This window comes from Alexandromys fortis, unplaced genomic scaffold (genome assembly GCF_014885135.2).
Source record: "Alexandromys fortis isolate MF-2015 unplaced genomic scaffold, M_Fortis_MF-2015_v1.1 scaffold_11, whole genome shotgun sequence".
In the NCBI taxonomy this organism is placed as follows: Eukaryota; Metazoa; Chordata; class Mammalia; order Rodentia; family Cricetidae; genus Alexandromys; species Alexandromys fortis.
In genome coordinates, this window is record NW_026067912.1 from 18,176,105 (window position 1) to 18,201,268 (window position 25,164).

The 25,164-nt window shown below is 37.8% G+C and overlaps 2 protein-coding genes across 2 annotated transcripts; one reads left to right on the forward strand and one right to left on the reverse strand.

The window, feature by feature from the left end:
* The first annotated feature begins 7,092 nt into the window (after window positions 1–7,092).
* On the forward strand, window positions 7,093–7,797 carry LOC126499499 (keratin-associated protein 13-1-like). The gene is made up of 2 exons (XM_050138732.1): window positions 7,093–7,385; window positions 7,437–7,797. The coding sequence occupies exons 1-2, from the start codon at window positions 7,093–7,095 to the stop codon at window positions 7,795–7,797; spliced, it is 654 nt and encodes a 217-aa protein (XP_049994689.1).
* A 10,255-nt stretch (window positions 7,798–18,052) lies between these two features.
* LOC126499520 (keratin-associated protein 13-1-like) lies at window positions 18,053–18,565 on the reverse strand. The gene has a single exon (XM_050138763.1). It carries the CDS (start codon window positions 18,563–18,565, stop codon window positions 18,053–18,055), a length of 513 nt encoding a protein of 170 aa, XP_049994720.1.
* Window positions 18,566–25,164: the final 6,599 nt, after the last annotated feature.

Genomic DNA, 25,164 nt, shown 5'->3' on the forward strand with positions numbered 1-25,164 from the left:
ATTCTCATCAGTAGATGATGAAAAGATGTCTTTTGATCTCTGAGGTATTTCCAAAGCAGCCCATCCACATAGAAAATCATGGCTTCTGATATACCTAATAAAATGTCAATGAATCTGCTGCTCACAGTCCCGGGATCTAGCTTTTAAAGCTGACTTAGATTGGAATATTCATGAACAAGGCTATTATCTCTTGTACTGAGATTCTATTTTAACACTAGTAAGGGTCACAGAATGTATTCTTTTCATAATACTTCACTAAATTAGAACTCTTGAATTCAAAGAACATTTGACTCCATGTGATCAAAATTTGCTCATGACAGAAAGATTCCTACATGCCATTCTGAAGCTTACTTGTCCCTTTAATAAATTCTGAACATTTTTCTCAAGTTACCACTATTAAAAATTTATATGAGATCAGAGATACACTGTTTGGTATCTAATAAACACATTAATAAATTCCTGGGCTGGATAGACAGGTCATCAGTTAAGCTCACTTGTTAGTCATTCAGAGAACCAGTGTGATTCCCAGCACCCATGTCAGGCAGCTCACAACCACAAATAGCTCTAGCGCCAGAGAATCTAACACCCTTTTCTGGCCTAGAGGGCTACACACATGCACAAGGATATGAACATATGCTCACACATATAAACACATCAACTAAAAAAATTAATCTTAAAACATTCTAAACTTTCTTAATTTTGTTTTAAGTGAGTTGAAACAGGTATTTAAGGGCTAAAGGGATTGGTCATGTTTTAGAACACATTTTCTCTTCCAAAAAACACCTTTCAGTTCTCTGGACATACATGATTGCTTGCAATTGTCTGTAACCAGAGTTCCATAGATTCACAGCATCATCTTCTCTCCTTCTAAATGCCACAGGCATGTACATGTTACACAGATATTTAGGCAAACATACTCAAAAGATGATTTTTAAACATGGATTCCAATCCATACTGCTAGTTTAAGAGATGATTCTACAGACAGTGCACGTGCTAGGAAAGAAGAAACAAAGCCACTGTCACACCTGAGCTCAATTCCATTAAACTCTTTTACTAGGTTTCAGCAAACTTTTATGAAAACAAAGGTGTTTAGGAAGGATTGCATAGACATTTTTGTAATCAGTGTTCATGGTGTACCCAAGACATCTCAGTGTTCCGACTGTACCCAAGATGTTTCAGTTTTCAGAGTGTACTCAAGATGTCTCAGTATTCAGAGTGACTCGAGAAGTCTCGGTGCTCACGGTGTACTCAAGTCATCTCATGGGATACCAGCAACAGATATGCTAACAGATATGTTGGTTGTTAAGGTGTGAGATGCTACTATGAAATTCACAGCTACAATAAATATGAAACGAAATAAGGAAAGATGTAAGGATAATTTAGATTGACAAGGAAACAGAATAATGTGAAACCATGAAATTAGACCTTTGTGTATCTCTGTGGAAAGCAGAGATGTGCGGCATAAGGATGATGGTTAGCATTAGACAGAGAAGCCAGGCACTCATAGCCATAGCGTCTGAACCTGTCCAATCTTTAAATGTGTCATCACAATAAGGTGGTGGACTTTAAGATTGCACCCTCATTATAATTTGTTGTCGGGTTTTCTGTCCTGCCCAGTTCCTGCAATTGTTTAATCCCACAGAAATCACACAGAGGTCTACATTAATTATAAACTAACTGGCCCATAAGCTTAGACATCTTTTTAGCTTTATTATTATTATTATTATTATTATTATTATTATTATTATTAAATTTTCCACCTCCTCCCTTCCTCCCATTTCTCTCCCTATTCCCCTCTCCCCCTCCCCCTCCCTTTCCAGTCCAAAGAGCAGTCAGGGTTCCCTTCTCTGTGGGGACTTCAAGGTCCTCCCCCCCTCCATCCTGGTCTAGGAAGGTGAACATCTAAACAGAATAGGCTCCCACAAAGCCAGTACATGCACTAGGATCAAAACCCAGTGCCATTGTCCTTGGCTTCTCAGTCATCCCTCATTGTCTGCCACATATAGAGAGTCCAGTTTGATCACATGCTCCATCAGTCCCAGTTCATCTGGCCTTGGTATGCTCCCATTAGATCAGCCCCACCGTCTCAGTGGGTGGGTGCACCCCACATGGTCCTGACTTCCTTGCTCATGTTCTCCCTCCTTCTGCTTCTCATTTAGACCTGGGGAGCTCAGTCCAGTGCTCCAATGTGGGTCTCTGTCTCTATCTCCATCCATCACCAGATGAAGGTTCTATGGTGTTATGCAAGATATTCATCAGTATGGCAATAAGATAGGGTCATTCCAGGCTCCCTATCCTCAGCTGCCCAAGGAACTAGCTGGGGACATCTTCTTGGATACCTGGGAACCGCTCTAGAGTCAAGTCTCTTGCCAACCTTAAAATGGCTCCCTTAATTAAGATATATATTTCCCTGCTTCCATATTCACCCTTCCTCCATCCCAAACCTCCCATTCTCCCAAGCTCTCCCCATCCTACCCTTCACACTTTTCTCTCCCCATCTCCCCTTACCCTCACCCACTCCCACTGCCAAGTTCCCAATTTTTGCCTGGGAATCGTGTCTACTTCCAATATCTTGGAGGATAACTATATGTTTTTCTTTGGTTTCTTATTTAGCTTCTCTAAAATCATGGATTATAGGCTCAATGTCCTTTATTTATGGCTAGAATCCACTTATGAGTGAGTACATACCATATTCATCATTTTGGGTCTGGGAAGCTCAGGCTTCTTATTAACTCATAACTTATATTAGCTCATTAGTCTTTTCTATGCTAGCCACCTGGCTTAGTAAATTATTCAGCAAGGTAGTCAAATTTTACTTCTTCTGTGGCTGAGTCACAACTGCAGACTTGGACTTTCTTCTTCCCAGAGTTCTTCTGTTCTCATTGACCCACCTCTACTTCGTGTCTGGTTGTCCCTTCTAAACTTCCTGCCTGGCTACTGGCCAATCAGCATTTATTTGAAATATAATTGGCAGAATACAGACCATTGTCCCACACCACTTCCCACTCTTTTTTTTAAATAAAAACAAGAACTCTAAATCTAATATCATTTGTTTAGTTTTTCTCCTGACCATTAGCCATAACAACTTGTACCTAATGTTCTCACCAAAGGAAAATATCCATAGTCCATATTTGGGGATGTGGGCAATAGTTTTCCAGGCTACCTCCTGCTGGTTTCAGGTGTTGATAATCTTATTGAAACCTAAATAAAATTTAGATTATAAACAAGTACTGACTGAAATATCCTGTGAGTCTTGATCTTCTCAGGTAGCAGACTTAAATCTGTTCTAAATGTAGAACTCAGACATCTGGGCCATCTGTTCCAACCAGAGATTTCTCAGGTGGTCATCCTTGATAAAATGCAACTTTTCTTAACTCAGAATGAATCTACAGCCTCTCATTTCCTGTGGAAACAAAAGCAAATCCTCTTCTTCAAAGTAGCATACCTTTTGACTTCAATTTTGAAATCAAGGGATTTTCAAAATACCTGTCTTAGATCAATTCAGGAGCATTTATAAACAAATATCTTTTAGCAGCTGTTACTCCTTCCTCGGCATTCAAACAATTCAAAGAGAACATAATAACATATAGTACCCAGATTCTCTGTGTGCTTTTCATCTTTACATGGTTTTATTTTAAACTCTATTTTTTTTAATTTTTATTTTTAAGTTTTTGTCTTTTTGAGACAGGGTTTCTGTTAATCTTTGTCCTGGAACTCACTCTGTAGACTAGGTTGTCCTTGAACACACAGAGATCTGCCTGTCTCTCTCTCTCCAAAGGGCTGTGATTAAAGGTGTTTGCCACCACATCTTGAACTCACAGAGGTCTGTCTTTTTAATTAATACAGTTTCTTTGTGGATAGTTTGGGGCTAAGCTATCTGGGCAGCTGGGATGAACAAGCAGGCCCCCTCCAAAAATTGGCACCCACGTAGACAACTGAATCCATATTAAGCCTGAGAGACCTTGGGAAGTAATTAAGCCAAAAAAGAATAGAATTAAGCCCATCTTATTGATGGCAGCAATAATCATTTCTATGTCATGTAAATATAAATAAATATTTAAAGGTTCTATAAAGCGATTACTTGCAGACTGCTTAAAATATTGATTAAATTTCCCAAAGAAAACAGAAAAAATAGAGAAAAGCATATAAATATTTATGTTCATGCATATGTTCATATAGATGTATGAATACACACACACAAATTATCAGGGACACATTGAAACACTGCAGAATGATACAAATCTTATACGAGGTAGAACTGATCTACTTAATCTGGAGCTGGGATGCCCTTAAAGTTATATCCTGATTTGGGTATCTGTGATTAAGGCTGTAAGAAATTTCTACAGATTTATGAGACTACAGAACAAACTTGGAAATCTGGGCCTTTCAAAGACTTAGGGCCCTGAGAAATATCCCAGATCTTAGAAAGCCAATTCTGACAGGCAAAACTGAATTTCTGATGGGAAGATCCTTATAAGAACACAGGACAGAAACTGAAGTTTAACCTGTATCAGTTCTTGATTGGATTGAAATGATCTAGGCTATGGGAGTCTTTATTATAGCAGCCTGGCAGAACTAAAATCAACAAATATCTAGAGGAGGACAAAGTCTTTTTCCATGTGAAATGTCTGTTACTTCTCAGAGCATGGAAGAAATGTAAGAAGCCTGAAACAGAAGAGAGTGACAGAAATTAGAATGTGGATAGTAGGACTCTTGTATGGCAGAAGGAAACATCAAAGAGCAGTCATGTCTCACACTGCATTGATTCAGTCAGCAACACATTGCATGGATGCTGGGGACCCTGTCCTATTATGTTGCCTAATGATAAAGGGGCCATATTTGTTTAAATACACCCTGATATTAGAAATTATGAAACTTGCTAACAGCACATTTTCCAAAACCCACACCCATCATCCAGGACTACACCTATGTGAAGAATCTGACAATATGACACAGTAACACTTTATGTTCAAGAAATAATTACACCTGGGAACAAAAGATATGATTGAGAAACTTGAAAGGAAAATTAAAAATAATTCAATTGAATTTAAATAAAAATAAAGCAAATATTTTGAAAAAAAAAAAGGATGGTTTTCTTCAGGATCCTAATCACAGCTGCAACACAGTGAACTGAATTATGAGTAAAGTGAATTTCCAAACTAAAGGTTGTGATAAAATGATTGAAAGGGAGAAAGCATGTGAGGAACTCAGTTAGAATGCACGCCGTATTTATAAGAGGGTCTGAAAGTAACAAGAGGGGGAGGAAGTAGGGGCTATTTTTGAGGAGACTTCAGTTGAGAATGTGCAAGTGTTAAACAAAAATCAATGATGAAATAGTAAAATTGAAGTGATCTAATCTGCCTAATCAATAAAGAGAAGATCAAAGATAGACCTCTCAGACCCGATTTAGACATAAATTTCGAAAAGGCACAAAAACAAAACCTGTAGTTATTTTTGTAATAACACAGAATTTCAGTGTTACAGATGATGTAATAATCATCACAGAATTACAGTCATTTTCTTGGTTAGCCCCACTTAACATTTCCAAGAGAATGCATCTGCCTGAATTTTGTGCTGTACACTGTCAGTACGCTTTCTTTATAATACATTATAAACAAAATTTGAAGTATTCCAAGTATTTGGATTAATTTTCTTCACCAGCTTCTCCCTCAAACTGAGAGCTCAAGAGAAGAGAAATGGTCCCTGTGACCTATTAAAGATACAGGATCTTTACATTAGGGGTGGGGAAAACCTGTGCAAAGGTTGGGCTTCACAGCCCATTAGGAATTTCTTTCCCTTCTCTGTGCTTAGTCACTACTTGGAACAGACCATGGCAAACACAGTCATGAACATATATGGCTGGATTTCAGATGTGAGCAGGAAGAAACCTAGTGAATAAATCCCCTGTGACTTAATGATTTATAATGAAAACCTCCAGTCAGCTACAGAGATCAGATCCAGTATCTTAGTCCTCCTATCACACAGATGGGATTCAGAATCTCTATCTTCCTATCACACAGACGAGATCCAGTGTCTTAGTATTCCTATCCTGCACAGATGGGATCCAGTATCTCATTCCTCCTATCCACATAGATGGGATCAAGGATCCCAGTCCTCCTATCCCACAGATGAGATCCAGTATCTCAGTCCTTCAATCCCACACAGATGAGATCCAGTGACTCCGGCCTCCTATCCCACAGATGAGATCCAGTACCTCAGTCCTTCTATCCCACACAGATGGGATCCAGTATCTCATTCCTCCTATCACACAGATGAGATCCAGTATATCAATTCTCCTATCCCACACAGATGGGATCCACTATACTACAGTCCCCTTATCACACACTGGCTATAATATTTGTCGTCTCTTCTATTCTACGGTGTCTTTTATAGATTGATTCAAATCCACAAAGATTTACACTTGTGATTCTCTTACATGTTGGCTCCTTGGAATCATGACACTTATCATTGTCCTACGCTTGCTCTGACCATTTTCAATCATACTCACATTTTCTTGGCCTTTATGGCTAACGTGCCTTTGTGTGACAAATACAGGTAAAACTTTGTATCTATGTGGAATAATTTTGGAAACTGAACATTAATGGTGACAGGTAAGGTTAGCCTTTTGTAGGTTCCAAAATATTCTCAAAATAATACTCAGTTCATTAACTTGAGAAATGCATGTTACGAACATCCACTATCATAGTAACAAATTATTTTTATAACATCGGCAAAACACATAAAATTGTGTTAAGAGAAATATCAAGCATTTTCCTAGACATGATGGAATAAGCATTAGTGTAAAACAGTCAATCATGCCATCCCCAAAATAGCAGAAGCTCATTGTCATAAATATAACAAAATGACAACACCCATAAATATACGGTGCAGAAAACTATTCAAAGTACAGCTACAATTACAGAGATTACTGTTCCACATTTGTAAACCAGGAAGCACACAAATGCATCAAGGATGAGACAGTTGGGTACCACACCTGTGGCTGAGAGTATATAAACTCAGCTCTCCACAAGGTGAGATCCAAACTCAGAATCCTCTCAGTTGCATCCAGCTGAGCTCACATCTTCTCTCAACATGGCCTACAGCTGCTGCTCTGGAAACCTCTCCTCCCGCTCGTTTAGACGTTGCCAGCCATATTCAGCTTCTTCCTGTGGCTCTTCCTACCCCAGCAACCTGGTCTACACCACTACCAGTTGCTCTCCCAGGCCCTGCCAGGTGGAATCTTCTCTGAACACCAGATGTCAGGAGACCTGCATTGAGCCCACCAGCTGCCAGACGTCCTGCGTGATGTCCAGCCCATGCCAGGTGGAATCCTCTGTGAACACCAGGTGTAAGGAGATCTGCATTGAGCCCACCAGCTACCAGAGGTCCTGTGTGGTGTCCAGCCCCTGCCAGGTGGAATCGTCTCTGAACACCAGCTGTCAGGAGACCTGCATTGAACCCACCAGCTGCCAGAGGTCCTGTGTTGTGTCCAGACCCTGCCAGACAGCCTGCTACTACCCGAGGAGCTCCACACATTGCAGACCCAGCTGGGGATCATATGCTGGATCTCTGGGCTTTGGATCCAGTAGCTGCAGTTCCGTGGGCTATGGTTCTAGGAGCTGCTACTCAGGGGGCTGTGGATCCAGTGGCTTCAGATCTCTGAATTGTAGAGTCTCTGGATTCCCTTCCTTGAGTTTTGGATCTAGATATTGCTATCCAAGCTACTTCATGCCTCTTTCCTGTCAACCTTGTTACAGACCAATCTGTGGATCAGGCCTCTATGGAATCAGCTGCTAAGTCTTTGTTTTCCTATGTCAAATCTATGCTCTAAAGCTCTTGCTTCCCTGCCTAACTTCTACTGATACCATATCATCCTTCCTTTAACAGCTTCCTCTCTGAACTTCAGCAGATTATGACATCAGTGGGTTACCCAAAATTATGGTCTACTTTCCGTACTGATGATGCTATTTGCTTTCTCTCCAAGATCATTTGAAAAATGAAAATTTCATCTAATAAAGTTGTGCAATCTGATATCTTCATGCATTTTTGCATTTTTGTCCACATTATTGTTTCTTTACTCAGCCTCTGCACTTGCGGTTTGGAAGACTTAAGATCAGTAGGATCGTCCAGCTGAATTGGGGGTATATGATCTGGCATTTTGCTTTGCTTTATTTGGAAGTTGTCAATTCTAGACAGATCATTATTCACTTCCAAACAACAGGGATCAACTAGTGTGAATTGCCTGAGATTAACGAACATGAATTTCTGTTAAGCCAAGAAATCAAAACAAAGATAGAGATGCCAACACCAAGAAAAAGATATTACATAATTTACAAGCTGAATTCTTTATATAAGAGAAATATCAAGTCTAGTATTTGAATGTAGATTTTCAGTCAGGAGAAATTAGCTTTAAACAATTCTCAGGACTGATAGACATTTACATATTGGTGTACATGCTAATCTTCCTGCCTCATGTGATTGACTAAGGAACCCTGCACCTCATCCAAACACATAAGGAAAAGGGCAATAATCTTGGATCAAGAGGTGCTAAAAGTTTCCTACTACCTCCCAGGCTCAACTCCAATCAACTGAAAGGAAGGGCAACACTTCTATGAAGAGATTTAATTTACTAGGCTTTCTCTGTGTCCCAAAAAGCTGGGTTCAGTTAACATGACATAGTATCTTAAATAAAATTTAAGATTACATGTATTATGGGCATTCAAAGGGAAAAGGGGGAAAATAACTCAAAATATGCATCTTAATGAACTACTGGAAAGCAGCACTCTAGAAACATTTTGTTCACTTGCAAAGAGTCTTGGAATTGTCTACTACTGTGTCTGAGATAGGAAAGGACATTTCCCCTTATCTTCTATTCTTTATTGGTTGATATTTATAATCCCTGGATATTCACAACTGTTAAAGGAAGAAATGACAGCAGATCCTCCTTGTAAAAATTCAGATAAGGTGATATATACTCAAAGATACACAGAGTATATATCCATAATAAATGCAAATGAAAGCAAACAAAACCAGTGAGGCCAATGAGATAGGCGTGATACAGTAAATCAGGCCACGTGAAGGGCTTTTTTGTAATCGCTGAAGTCTCAGAGACTTTTGGCTTTAGGGGTTTCATATGTAGCATGCTCTAAGAGATGATCAGCCACAGGCCATGGCATACAGTGTTATGTAGGAGTTACACAGCCTCTATAAAATAGACTAAAAAACTCAGTAATGCAATAGAGTGAAATAAAGTCAATGATTCAGTAACTAGGGAAAACTTTGATTGCCAACATTATTTGGAACATACACACACGTCTTATATTACAATTCTATTTTCCATTTTGCTAGAATGTTGCAACTTGGCTGGAAATAGCACTACCATCTAGTATGTCTGTCATGATTGTAAATATGTCTCATCACAAGATTCCTACTTTATTTTCCATGACATCATCAGTACGTGTGGCTATAATCATCACTGTAATAACAGTAGTAAATTTTTGGAGAGTTTTATGAGGGTTCCTAAGATTGGATTGTGAAACCAAATTGCTAGAATTAAATAATGTGTTTTAAATGGTTGGCAAGCCTGAAGCGAAACTGACTGTATTTTATTTTCAGTGATATTTTTCTTTTGCTAGTGACATAGGAACATATAGTCGGTGAGTTTCATTTTTGTTATTTTGTGTTTATTTTGTCTTAGTTTATTTTCTAAACATTTAAATAAAAGGTATTTTATTGACATGAGTGAAAATGATGGAAAGCAAATTAAATGTGTATTAAAGTGGTATGTCAACAACTCTTTGCATCTTCTAATTTAGATGAGCATCTTTTATAGCAATTTTTCTATTTTTTTTAAAGAACACGCAGAAACTGTGATATATTATTCTGTAAAATTGAGATGTTTTATTGGGTTGAAGATCGTAGATTTTCATAAAGATTTCTCATATACCTTTCATTTTGGTTAAGTGTTATGAAGTCTTAGGTACTCATACCTACACCCCTATTTATTCTTCAAGTCTTCCACCTCAATATTCCTACTTATTTTATCCATTGCAATTCAAGATGCTCACTCCAGTGGTCCCCTTTGATTATCTTGCCTTCCATGGATTCTCTAGGCTAAATATAAAAAACAGTATTTTCAAAGCTAGAGTCAATCAGAATGACAACATATAGGGATTATATATTTGTGTCACAGTGTTCTCACCCTATATGATTTGTTCACATTTTATTCCACTTACCCAGACATTTTATGATTTCATTTTATTTACAGCTGAGTAATGTCCCATGTGTATCAGAGCTGTATTTTTCCCATCATTTGATAAGCATCTTGACTGATTTGAATTCCTACTAGTTGGGAATGGAACCATAAAAAATATGGATGTGCATCTGTCTCTATTGTAGGCTACTGCCTCTTGAACATATGCTCAGGAACGATCACAGTTTGGTTTTGTTGTACTTCTATTTCCAGGTTTTGAGAAATCTCCAGACCAAGTCCCACAGTGATTGTACTAGTTGACACCAGGACCATCGGTGTATAATGGTTTTGCTTTGATCCATCCATGTGGGTGCATTCATGGTCATTTATTCTTAATCCTACCATATCTGAAAGGGGGTAAGATTAAATCTTAAAGTGATTTTAAGCTGTATTTTCCTGATTGTTTAGTATATTGATAGTTATGTCTTTGTTATTGTTGTTTAAGTTTGAACTAGCCATGTGTATTTCTTGTTTTGAGAATTCATGTTTACCATGGCCAATTTTCAATTGGTTGGTTGTTCATAAGAGTGGAGGAAGCCACTTGCTTGTTCCAGCCACCCAGAACCGAAATAATCACACAGAAATCAAATTAATTAAAACACTGTTTGGCCCATTAGCTCTAACTTCTTATTGGCTAACTCTTATATCTTAGTTGAACCCATTTCTATTAATCTGTGTATTGCCACGTGGCATTGACTTACTGGCTAAGTTTCGGCAGCATGTCTTTTTCTGGCAGTAGATCCATGGCATCTCTCTGGCTCTGCTTTCTTTTTACCAGAATTCAGTTATGTATTCCTTGCCTACCTAAGTTCTGTGCTATCTATCAACAGGTCCAGGCAGTTTCTTTATTTATTAACCAATGAAAGCAGCACATAGACAGAAGGAACTTCCATACCAGTTGTTTTCTTTGGTGTTTAGTTTTTAAAGTTCTCCATATACTTTATATCTTTCTATCAGATATATAGCCACTGCAAAGAATTTTGACCCATTTTTTAAGTTGCCTCTTCAACTGCTGATGATGTTCTTTGCTGTGCAATAGTAATGAGGTTCCAACTGCTAATTGGTCAGCTGAGTGTTAGTATAATGGGAGTTTATGCTGAATGTCAATTCCTGGGCATCTAGGTTAAAACCCACTTCTTACTTTATCCAGCAATTGCAGAGTATCAGCCCATATGTTGGGGGTCCCTGATCCATTGGAAGCTGAATTTTGTGAAAAGTGAGATATAGGTATGTTTTAATTTTCTTCAAGTTTTAAACCAGGATTTCAGGCACCACTAGTTGAAGATGCTGAGTTTGTGCCAATGTATTATTTTGTTCCTTTTCTAAAAACCTAGTGGGTATATTTGTTTGTTTTAAAAACTGCATCTTATATTCTTATATTCTCTTTTATTTTTCATTTAGTATTGCACCTTTTATATGCCAGGTCAAACTTTATATGCCAATGTTTGAAATTTTATGACTTGGTGCTATAATTTGAAACTGGGTATGTTGGCTTCTTCATATGTTGTTACTATGTTCTGTGCTTAGTATATAGGAAGGTTATTGATTTGCATGTGTTATTTTATTACTTAGTCACTTTTTTGAAATTACTTCTGAAATTTCTTCTCAGTACTAAGGGTGCTGTTTATTGAATCTTTGGGCTCATTAAAATAATGCAAGATTGTTGCATAGAAAACTTTAATATTTTGAGTTCTTAGAAATCTGTAATCCAATTTATAGTTCTAAAAGAAAAGAACTTCCAGTTCATTCTGTTGTAACCAGAAAACTATCTATCAAATTGAAAGAAGAGCACAAATCATCTACAATAGAGACCGAATAAAGTAATTTATGATCTGTAATCCTGATCTACAGGTCATGCTGGAAGAAATTAGTTGGACTGCAGAAAAGGATGAACTGAAAAGGACATGGGCAATTAATGATCAATAGCAAATGAGTAAATAATAATTCCAAAGAGACATCTCCCATTGTAAAACAACAAAATGATAAAAATACAAAACCTTCATGTATAGTTCAATGGTCTTTCAATTTTGTTCAATTGGTTTGTTTAATGTGACGAACAAACCAATTGACTTAAAAAACAAAATCCATCATTTATTTAACTGCCTCTAGTAAATGCATATTGCCATTAGCAATAGATATCACATTTAAGTAAAAGGATGGAAACCAGTAAATCAAATATATGGACCTGTGAAATAAGCAGGTTTAGATATCTTCACAGTGGACAAAATAAAATTCAAACTAAAGCTTTTTAGAAGATGAAGGTCACCACATTCATTGAAGAAATGTCATCAAGAGAATATTACAATTCTAGCATATAAAAACACACTGTTTTAGGATATTTAATCAAATTGTGAACATGCAGATAACATTATTTCCTGAGGGGGAACCCGGTTTCTAGTTATATGTTTCCAGTTACAGTGTGTCTCAGCCCTAACACAGTTCTTTAATCCAATGGTTTTTGGTTTATTGTAAACAGTATAAATAAAAAATAACATTACATAGGTAAAGAGGTGCAGCAAGCAACCAGTTGACAGGAAGTAACCAAACAGAATAAAAAAAAGTCATGAGGAAGAATAAAGAGATACACAGGAAGTAGAACAAAGAGACGTGGAATTGGAGGAGTCTTGTTTGAGACAGTATAGGAGTCTATATTTCTTTTAACACACTGGAGGAAAAGAAAGGTCAGCCTGGTGCTTTCCTTGTCTCCCTGCACTAGCAGGTTTTCACCATAGCACCTGGCTCCATATTCTTTATTGGTTCAGCCCACTGATTGAAATATCGTTAAAAGCAAATAACACAAATGCATGATATTATCACATGGCCAGATGAATCACACTGACAAACTGAGAAGCCACTGGATTTGGTAAGACACCTAGAAGTTCTCAAGGAAAAAGTTAAGTAAAATTAAAAGGAAAACTTTCCAATGTTGAGCATAGGAAATATTATAAAGTATGTTAGGACACTGCATAATGCTACTTTAGATGGTGTAAAAATAGCAGAAAATGAAAAAAAAACCAACCATGACATAACTGAGGTAAATGACAAAACAGTGATCAAAAGAATATCAATTATAATTACTACAAATCTGGTAATTTATACTTCATTTCTAATAGCCATAGTGTTTTTTTGTTCAAAAAGTAAAAGATGGATTGATAAGATTCAAGCCTAAGAAAGAATTATAAATGAAAATAAGAAAAATTCTTAGACACAGACAGATGAAATTAGATAAGAATCTACCTTTTTAAAAAGAAACTGAAGAGGGGTGGCTTAAGGTTAGAAGAGAAACCTTAGTTTATCCAATTATAATACAGAAACTATCAGCAGATTATAAATAACCCTGAGCTTAAACGGAAATTGAATGGAGTCCCTTAGAAATATTAGATTTTAGGAGGTTTAAGGAAGTGGTCATTTTATATAGTATTCATCCACCCTATGCTAAACAGATGTCAAATTCATGAACAACTCAGAACAGAATTTTTCCCCAACTCGTAAAAGAATTGACAAGAGCAATATTGGGAGCTAGTCTTCATTTAAAACAGTGAACATTGTGAAGGAGGAAGCTAGGACCACAGAATGACAAAATAGGGTTAGAGGTGTTAGTTTCCTCCAGGACAAGTTTCTAGGTTTAAGTCAATATGCTGAGGTACAAAGGCAACATTCATTTGCTGACCACACCTTAGCACTGTGTAGATTAGCCCCTTTAAACATTTGGGACAAGGTTGAAGAATTAGGAAAGAGGTCTGAGTCATTTACTAGAATATTACAAGGCCAAAAAAGCCTTCAGTAATATTTTGCAAAGACAGATTCCTCTTTGAATAGAACTGTATCATATCTAGAAGTCAGACAAATATTAATTATTTAAATCTTTGGCTTTTGAAAATTCTAATTCAGAATGCAAAAGGGTGATTAGGCCTTTAAAGGCAAGACCAGCCCCAATAGGTGAATGGATTTGAATTATAGCTGACAGCCATTCTCATATTTATGATGCTACTCTGCAAGGAAAAATAATTTCTAAAAGTTTTAACAAAAATATCAAAATGTCAGATGAATAAATTACAATAAGCAAGGTCATTTGGAAAGGGATTGTAGGCAAGGCACTTCTAGAGACAATGCTTTTTCCAGTAATAATCCAGACAGAAGGCCTGAGGCTTTTGGAGTATGCAGAAGGTGTGGAATAAGCTAGCATTAGCCTAATGAATGCAGATCAATCATGGGCGGGCAAGACAATTTGTTTGCAGAGTTTGGAAATAAAAGTGCAGCATACCATACATGCATATTGAAGATTTCAATAGGCAACTTCACTAAGGTCTGAAAATTGTGATTCTGCAATTACACATTTATTTGAAGTTATGGCCATCATGGAGATACATGCACAAATTAAGACTGACAATATTCCAGCATATGTCTCCAGTAAAATAAAGTAGTTTTTCACATATTACAATATAAACCATATTACAGACATACCACACTGTTATACATGACAAGCAGTTATAGAAAGAATTAATTGAAGTGTAAGATATACTTAATAAACAGAAAAAACACAGTGATAGATTATACAGTGTTTTATTAACTTAAAATATTTACATGCTAATGAGAAAGTAAAAACAGCTATAGAGAGACATTGCATAGTAGAAAAAATTGCTGAATTAAATCATCTTGTATATTTTAAAGAGATATTGACCTTAGAATGGGAACCAAGATATGTGTTATGCTGGGGAAGAGGTTTTGCCTTTGTTTCTACAGGAGAAGAAAAGCTGTGGATACCATCAAGATTGAAGAATATTAGATTTGAACAGGAGAGACATCATGCATATGGAGAAGAAGTCAGGATGACGAGGGGGTTGGTCCACCCACTGAGACAGTGTGCCTGATCTAATAAGAGCACACCAAAGCCAACTGAACTGGGACTGAATGAGCATGGGATCAAATCAGACACTATGAATGTGGCCGACAGTGGGACTGACTGAGAAGCCAATGATAATGGCACTGGAATTTGTTTTTACTGAATGCACTGGCTTTTTGCAATCCTAGTCTGTTTGGATGCACACCTTCCTTGGCATGGATTGAGGGGACAGGGCCTTGGACTTCCCACAGGACAGGGTACACTACCTTCTCTTAGGACTGGAGGAGAAGGAGTAGGGTGAGTTGGGGAGCAGGAGGGAAATGTGAGAAAGGGAGGAAGTGGAAATTTTGAGTGGTATTATTTATAAAGCAATATTTTTTTTTAAAAAAAAGGAACTCACCAGAGTTAGGGTTGGAGCAGGATTTTGCTTTTATCTTTCCATATAAAGATAAGAAATCCAGAAAAATTAGAGATGTTTCACTGAACAAGTGAAACATCATCAAGGAACAAATCCAAAGAAAAAGAGTAGACTGGCCAAATGATATCACCCACCAACCTCCAGCTGATTGCCCTGAAATCCCAGCTCAGAGCCCCAGATTAGCACTGGCACCCATGACACTATGAGTGCCTGCCCCTTCCTGCTGGAGGACCACGTGATGCTGAATGCTATGTTCTACCTAGCCAGCATTGCCACTAAGCTAACAAACACCAGCCATAAGTTCATCTTTTGCCTACAAACTGCTCAGGATAGTCAGATGTTTGAGTTCCTATGAGAATTATATGAACACTTTACAGTACATTGAACTCAGAAATACTTAATCCTCAAAATGCCAAATACAACTAAGTTAGACATTGTGGAAATCTTGGCAGGAATAGCTTCATTATTGTAAATAGTTTTACTGTGTTATGATGGAGAAGGGTCATCTGTCTATGTGTTACTTTCATTGGTTAATAAAGAAACTGCCTTGGCCCTTTAATAAGACAAAAAATTAGGTAGGCGGAGTAAACAGAACAGAATGCTGGGAGAAAGAAGCTGAGTCAGGCAGTCACAATGATTCTCCCACCCAAGACAGACACAGGTTAAGATCTTTCCTTGTAAGCCACCTCGTGGTGCTACACAGTTTACTAAATATGGGTTAAAGCAAGATGTGAGAATTAGCCAATAAGGGGCTACAGATAATGGGCCAGGCAGTATTTAAAAGAATACAGTTTCCGTGTTATTATTTTGGGGCATAAGCCAGCCAGGCATGTGGGAGCCGTGCTGCAGAAAGCGGCCCGCCGCTTCAGCTACAGTGTTAGAGTTCAAATCTTTCCTTTTCATTTAGACAAAAGGGTGAAATGTTTCAGGATGTCTGATCACACTCTGGGCCCTGAAGTTGTGTTATTTATTAGAAAAACCTGTTTCTAGTTCTGGTGTGGCTTTGCCAGTGCAAACGCCTTTAAACCAAGAGCTTTCTGCTTATTGTAAACAATATTAAATAAAAACAACATTCTATAGGTTAAGAGGCAGAGCAATCAACTGGGAAGTAACCATAGGGTAATTTATTTACCTCTCTGAACAAGCAGGTTTTCACCATAACATCTGGCTCCTGAGTCTTAATTGGCAAAGTGGAAGGATTGGGATTAAAAAACAAAAACAATATACAGATAAATATAATTTCATGAAATAAATTGTACCAAATTTACAAGCAAAACTTGAGCCCAGTTTGGTGAAGTCCATAGGCAGACTCTACTTTGCTGCCTTCTTCCAAGGCTTTCCAGATATGATGAATGCTCTTTGCTGAGGTAGCTATGATCTGATTCTCACTTCTCCTCTCTCCAAGTCCTGCTGTGGAACTCCTGAAGTCTAAGTACGTTAACCCTGCTCTCCTGCCCATGGACTCTATTGTTAGAGAATCCCTGCCCTGGCCCAGCCCTGGCACTTTTTTTGGGGTAACAACTGAGAGAGCCCTAAAGTTGCAGTCTGTGTGCTCCTGTCCATGGTCATCTATGGTCTCTTCCAGGAGACCAGTACTACCTTCAGGATCAAACTGACACACTAGTGAACAATACACTATTACTTTCTTTTCCTGGCTCTTATTGCCAGCAAACTACACTCAAATCTTTGAGGTTGACAATCAGACAAAAACAAATTACTATAACTGTTCAGCAATGTTTCTAGGTTGGCTGTAGCTGAGTTGGAGAAGCATGAGGAAGATGCTCTGATTCTTAGACCCAGCTATTACCACTTAAGACCATTGTCATTCTCCTTTCAAATATTTTGAGAACATAGGCAGAAATAGTGCCTAAACTCTGGGTAGAAGAGATAGCATTATTTCAGGTAAAAAGAAGTATCTGTCTTGAGATTCTTTGAAAGTTGACTATTCTATTCTCTTGGCTGAAAATTTATACATAATATACTTAAATAGTTTTTTCTCTGAAAATATACAAAAACCTGTGAAATATATAATAATAATATACTCTTGATGGATAACATTTTAGTCATATACCTCAATCATAGGCAATGCTCACATTTATGTTTCTTATTTGCATTCAAATTACAATCTTCCAATTACTAATTAATATAAATAAGGAGTATTCCCCAACCAAATTAATTATTGTCAACATAATAGGCATAAATTTTGATCTTTAATGATGTCCCATATATCCATAAATACAAAAATAATAACAATATAATAATAGTAAGAACAATAAATTAAGGCCTCAGATTGCATAAATTTATTGGATTAAAATTTCAGTTATCATATACATTTGAATGAGCAGGAAATAGCAGAATAACAATAGCACAAAATTTAAGGTATAATAGGGATTACACATTAAGATTCTCACAGAGGTTGAATTTGAATGATTGTTAGTAGAAAGACAAACAGTAGAAGATAAGAATAACATATCATCTACAGGACATAGAGAATTTTATTTTGATATTATAGGAATATGAAGACTTAGAAGTCAGATTCTTAGAAGGCAATTCCATAGATTGATCTATAACAAGAAGGTTGGAATGTTGTAGAAACCAAATATGATGGGTAGTAGAATCTAGACCCATAACACGGGGAAGGGAAGTAAGAGGCACCACAATTAAGAGATCTGAAGTCACTGGATCCACAGCCCACTGGGTAGTAGCTTCTAGATCCATAGCCCAGGGAACGGCAGCTGCTGGATCCAAAGCCCAGAGACCCAGAATATGTTCCCAGGTAGGGACTGCAAGGTATGGAGCTCCTCGGGTAGTAGCAGGCTGTCTGGCAGGGCCTGGACACCACACAGGACCTCTGGCAGCTGGTGGGCTCAATGCAGGTCTCCTGACACCTGGTGTTCACAGTGGATTCCACCTGGCAGGGTCTGGGAGAGCAACTGGTAGTGGTGTAGACCAGGTTGCTGGGGTAGGAAGAGCCACAGGAGGAACCTGAAGAGGGCAGGCAGCGTCTAAAGGAGCGGGAGGAGAATTTTCCAGAGCAGCAGCTGTAGGACATATTGAGAGAAGATGTAAGATCAGCTGGATGAAACTGAGAGGATTCTGAGTTTAAATGTCAACCTGTGGAGAGCTGGGTTTATATACTCTCAGCAACAGGTGTGGTAACCAACAGTCTCATCCTTAATGCATCTATGTGTTTCCTCGTTTAAAAATGTGGAACAGTAATCTCTGTAATTGTAGTTGCGTTTGAATAGTTTTCAGCAGAGTATATTTATGAGTGTTGTAACAAAGGTCAAAGAGCTACTCCTATCTACAAAATGCTATGACTATTTTATATTAATTCCTGCCCCCATCATAGCTATAACAGCCCTTCCCATTCCTCCAATATGGGTTATCTTCTTGTACTTGGTGGTATACTCTTGGTTCTGCTAGTGAATGCTTCTTCCTTAAAACTGGAGAATGAGCTGATGTTAGTCATCTGGATACTGGATCTGTTTTTATATGAATGAGCACATTCACTAGAATGTTCCATATTATCAACCTCTATTGCCATCCTGTCAAATTTCCTTATGGTAATTCAGTGTGGGGAAAACAGAACACAATTTTACTGTGGATTACAGCTACACCTTGTATATCAAATTGAATTGCGAAAGATTCAAAATAGGTAAAAGCAACATACTAACAAGGGCAGCTGGAGACTGGGGGCGGGTATTGGGTATTCACAGGGAGGTTGTTGAAAAGTATCTTAACTGGAAGAGCTCCACTTGTTCAATGAAGGGAGGAAACATTCATAATAATAAAAATGAAGGAACAGGGAGGGATTCACACTCTTTCAATTGAGCACTTTGATTGCGTTTTTGTTGGTTTGTCTGTATTTTTAAAGAGAAGATTTTGGAATTTTATTTATTTATTTATTTATGTATTTATTTTATTTTTTTGAGACAGGGTTTCGCTGTAGCTTTGGAGCCTGTCGTGGAACTAGTTCTTGTAGACCAGGTTGGCCTCAAAGTCAGAGATTCTCCTGCCTTTGACTCCCGAGTGCTGTGATTAAAGGTGTGTGCCAGCATCACCCTGCATGATTTTGGAATATTGTAAGGCTGCCTTAGAATGTGTTATCTCTCCTCTACCATTTCATCCTCAGTGATGAAACTGAACATATATGCCATCTTGTTCTACTACACTTTACACATTGATTTGCCTAGTTTCAATGCCTGAATTTTTTTTTTTTTGCAAATTATGCTTACTTAAAGTTTCTTATTCTCCTTCCATTACCTGCATTCATAATCATTGAGATTTCAAGCCTTTGCAGAATGCTACCATTTCTCGTGGTATGTGGACATCCTGTGAACTTTTTCAGGACTATTTCCCTGTATTTATCTGCCCAAGTATGAAGGACATGAATGGGGAAACTTCTCTCCTCCTCATCCACTTTCTCGCTTTCCTTATCGTCCTCCTTCTTTTCTTCACCCATGTGTTCTTCCTCCCTTCTGCCTTTATCTTTTTTGTTGTTCTATGCTTAAATTTTACTTTGCTCTCTATTTTCTTTTTTTATTTATTTATTAAAGATTTCTAATTCTTCCCCGCCACCGCCTCCCATTTCCCTCCCCCTCCCCCAATCAAGTCCCCCTCCCTCCCAAAGAGCAATCAAGTTTCCCTGCCCTGTGGGAAGTCCAAGGTCCACCCACCTCCATCCAAGCCTAGTTAGGTGAGCATCCAAACTGCCTAGGCTCCCACAAAGCCAGTTCGTGCAGTATATCTTTACTTTCTTTTACTTTTATTTGCTCATTTATTCTTTCCTAGACTTAAAGTTGAAAGTATGATTAATAAGCTTATTAAATTCTCACTGTATAACCAGCATTTCTTATACTCACTGATAGAATATTCTGTGTTAAACTATATAGAAACAATATTCAGATAGAATGAGGATGTACTACTACAGTTTATGGCAAATTTTTCAAATTTCTCTATTAAACACAATCCATTTGCAATATCCATAATGATCAAATGTATAGTAATATGGAAAATATTGTAATGGTAATATAGACTTTATGAAATTCAAGGAGGGAAGATATAAAGATAAAAATTTAGCTATTCTATTTTTTAAATAAATTTCATATTTTATTATTTTGTGTTTCAGGCTGAAGAGACTATCAATAAGATTAAGATGGAAGTATTCTTTTCCACTTAGTTTTTCATTGTTGTTCCATAAATAACTCTTTAATTATTCTTGAGAACAAATAGGTGTTAAATACAAATAGTAATTTTATAAGGTGAGAAATAACTTGTTACCTTATTTCTCAGATAACCTCAAAGTTAACTGATTAATATGAATAGTTTATGTTACTTTTGTGTTTGTAGATATATAATTTTGTCCTCATAATTTGAGAGAATATTTAAAGATATTTAAAAATCTCTACCTTGAACTAAATTCACCTGAGATTGTATTGTTTCATCTGTATAGCTCTCTATGATTATTTTACCTAATTATCCAGAGAAACTAGAATAATTCACATAAAGTGTAAGACTTGGAAGCATGCTCAAACAAAAGTCTCTTATATTTGATTTTGTATTCTCATCAGTAGATGATGAAAAGATGTCTTTTGATCTTTGATGTATTTCCAAAGCAGCCCATCCACATAGAAAGTCATGGCTTCTGATATTCCTAATAAAATGTCAATGAATCTGCCACCCACAGTCCCGGGATCTAAATTTTAAAGCTGATTTAGATTGGAACCTCCATAAATAAAACTATTGTCTCTTCTATTGAGATTCTATTTTAACACTAGTAAGGGTCACAGAATGTATTCTATTCATAATACTTCACTAAATTAGAACTCTGTAATTCAAAGAACGTTTGACTCCATGTAATCAAAATTTGCTCATGACAGAAACATTCCTACATGCCATTCTGAAGCGCACTTCTCCCTTTAATAAATTCTTAATATTTTTCTCAAGTTACCACTATTAAAAATTTATATGAGACCAGAGATATACTGTTTGGTGTCTAATAAACACATTAATAAATTCTTGGGCTAGATAGAAAGGTCATCAGTTAAGAACACTTGTTAGTCATCCAGAGAACTAGTTTGATTTCCAGCACCCATGTCTGGCAGCTCACAACCACTAATAGCTCTAGCGCCAGGGAATCTAACACCCTTTTCTAGCCTAGAGGGTTACCCACATGCACAAGCATAAGGACATATGCTCATACATATAAACACATCAACTAAAATAAAAATTAATCTTAAGACATTCTGTACTTTCTTAAATTTGTTTTAAAGTAAGTTGTAAATAGGGATTCCATGGCCAGAGAGATTGGTCATGTTTTAGAACACTTTTTCTCTTCCAAAAGACAGAGTTCAGTTCTCTGGATACACATGATTGCTTACAACTGTCTGTAACCACAGTTCCATAGATTCAACCATCTTCTGGCCCTCTGAATGCCACAGACATGTACATGGTACCTAGATATTTAGGCATACATAACACAGTGATTTTTAAAACATGGATTCCAATCCACACTGCTTGTTTCAGAGACGATTCTACAGACAGGACAGGTGCTAGGGAGAAGGAAACAAAGCAACTGTCAACACCTGAGCTCAATTCCAGTAAACTCTTTTACTAGGTTTCAGCATACTTTTATGAAGGTAAAGATGTTTAGGAAGGATTGTATAGACATTTTTGTAATCAGTCTTCATGGTATACCTAAGACATCTCATGTTCAGGGTATAAACAAGACAGCTCAGTTTTCAGGGTGTACTTAACACACATCAGTGTTCAGGGTGCACTCAAGATGTCTCAGTTTCAAGGTGTACTCAAGATGTCTCAGTATTGAGGGTGTACTCGAGAAGTCTCAGTGTTCAGGGTGTACTCAAGACATCTCATGCGATTCTAGCAACAGATATGCTAACAGATATGGTGGTTGTGAAGGTGTGAGATGCTACTATGGAATTCACAACTACATTCCCACTAGCAATGGATGAGTGTACCCCTTTCTCCACAAACTCTCCAGCTAAGACTATCATTGTTTTTTTTTTTTTTTATTTTAGCCATTCTGACAGGTGAAAGTTGTCTTGATTTGCATTTCCCTGATTGCTAAGGAAGTTGAGCATGACCTTAAGTGTCTTTTGGCCATTTGAACTTCTTCTGTTGAGAGATCTCTGTTCAGCTCAGTGCCCCATTTTATAATTGGGTTGTTTAGCCTTTTACAGTCTAGTTTCTTGACTTCTTTATATATTTTGGAGATCAGACCTTTGTCAGTTTTGGGTTGGTGAAGATCTTCTCCCAGTCAGTGGGTTGCCTTTTTGTTTTAGTGACAGTGTCCTTTGCTTTACAGAAGCTTCTCAGTCTCAAGAGGTCCCATTTATTCAATGATGCCCTTAATGTCTGTGCTGCTGGGGTTATATGTAGGAAGTGGTCTCCTATGCCCATGTGTTTTAGAGTGCTTCCCACTAATGCAAACTTGTACAACCACTTTGGAAAGCAGTGTGGCGCTTTCTCAGGAAATTCGGGATCAACTTACCCCTGGACCCAGCAATATCACTCTTGGGAATATACCCAAGAGATGCCCTATCATACAACAAAGTATATGCTCAATTATGTTCATAGCAGCATTGTTTGTAATAGCTAGAACCGGGAAATAACTTAGATGCCCTTCAATGGAAGAATAGATGAAGAAAGTATGGAATATATACATATTAGAGTACTACTCAGAAGTAAAAAACAATGACTTCTTGAATTTTGCTTGCAAATGGACAGAAATAGAAAACACTATCCTGAGTGAGGTAAGCCAGACCCAAAAAGAGGAACATGGGATGTACTCACTCATATTTGGTTTCTAGCCATAAATAAAGGACATTGAGCCTATAATTTGTGATCCTAGAGAAGCTAAATAAGAAGGTGACCCTAAAGAAAAACATATAGTCATCCTCCTGGATATTAACCTTCATCAGGCAATGAAAGAAGACAGAGACAGAGTCCTACATTGGAGCACCAGACTACAACCCTAAGGTCCAAATCAGGAGCAGAAGGAGAGAGAGCACGAGCAAGGAACTCAGGGCCATGAGGGGTGCACCCATACACTGAGACAATGGGGATGTTCTATTGGGAACTCACCAAGGCCAGCTGGACTGGGTCTGAAAAAGCATGGGATAAAACCGGACTCGCTGAACATAGCGGACAATGAGGACAGCTGAGAAGTCAAGAACAATGGCACTGGGTTTTGATCCTACTGCATGTACTGGCTTTGTGGGAGCCTAGGCAGTTTGGTTGCTCACCTTACTAGACCTGGAAGGAGGTGGGAGGTCCTTGGACTCTGCACAGGGCAGAGAACCCGGTCTGCTCTTCGGGCTGATGAGAGGAGGGGAGTTGATTGGGGGAGGAGGAGGTATATGGGAGGCGGCGGTGGCGGGAAAGAGACAGAAATCTTTAATAAATAAATAGATAAATTCACAACTACAAGAAAAATGAAAAAAAAATGAGGAAAGATGTAAGGATAATTTAGATTGACAAGGAAACAGAATAATGTTAAACCATGAAATTAGCCCTGTGTGTATCTCTGTGGAAAGAAGAGATGTGCGGCATAAGGACGATGGTTAGCATTAGACAGAGAAGCCAGGCACTCATAGCCATAGCGTCTGAACCTGTCCAATCTTAAAATGTGTCATCAACCATCAACTTAAGGTGGTGGACTTTGAGTTTGCACCCTCATTATAATCTATTGTTGGGTTTTCTGTCCTGCCCAGTTCCTGCAATTGCTTAATCCCACAGAAATCACACAGAGGTCTACATTAGTTATAAACTGATTGACCCATAAGCCCAGGCTTCTTATTAACTCTTATAACTTATATTAGCTCATTAGTCTTCTCTATGCTAGCCACCTGACTCAGTACCTTATTCAGCAAGCCAGACACATATTACTTCTTCTGTGGCTGAGTCACCACCTCAGACTAGGACTTGCTTCTTCCCAGAATTCTCCTGTTCTCATTGACCCATCTCTACTTCATGTCTGGTTGTCCTTTCTATACTTCATGCCTTGCTAATAGCCAACCAGCGTTTATTTGAAATATAATTGGCAGAATACAGACCATTGTCCCACACCACTTCCCCCTCTTTTTTTTAAATAAAAACAAGAACTCTAAATCTACTATCCTTTGTCTAGCTTTTCTCTTGACCATTAGCCATAACAGCTTGTCACTAACGTAAACAAAGGAAAATATCCTTAGTCCATATTTGGGGATGTGGGCATAGTTTTTCAGGCTACTTCATGCTGGTTTCAGGTGTTGATAATCTTATGGGAACCTAAATAAAATTATTTAGGTTAGGATATGGAGTATCCTATAAGTCTTGATCATCTCAGGCAGCAGACTTAAATCTGTTCTGGATGTAGAACTCAGACATCTGGGTCATCTGTTCCTACCAGAGATTTCTCAGGTGGTCATCCTTGATCAAACCTGATTTTTCTTAACTCTGAATGAATCTAGAGCCTCTCATTTCTTGTGTAAACAAAGGATAATCCTCTTCTCCAAACTAGCATACCTTTTTTTTTTTAGTTTTTTTTATTTTATTGAGAATAAGAAAAAAAGTTTCTGCCTCCTCCCAGCCTCCCATTTCCCTCCCCCTCCCCCACTCTTCTCCCCCTCCCCCCTCTCTTCTCCC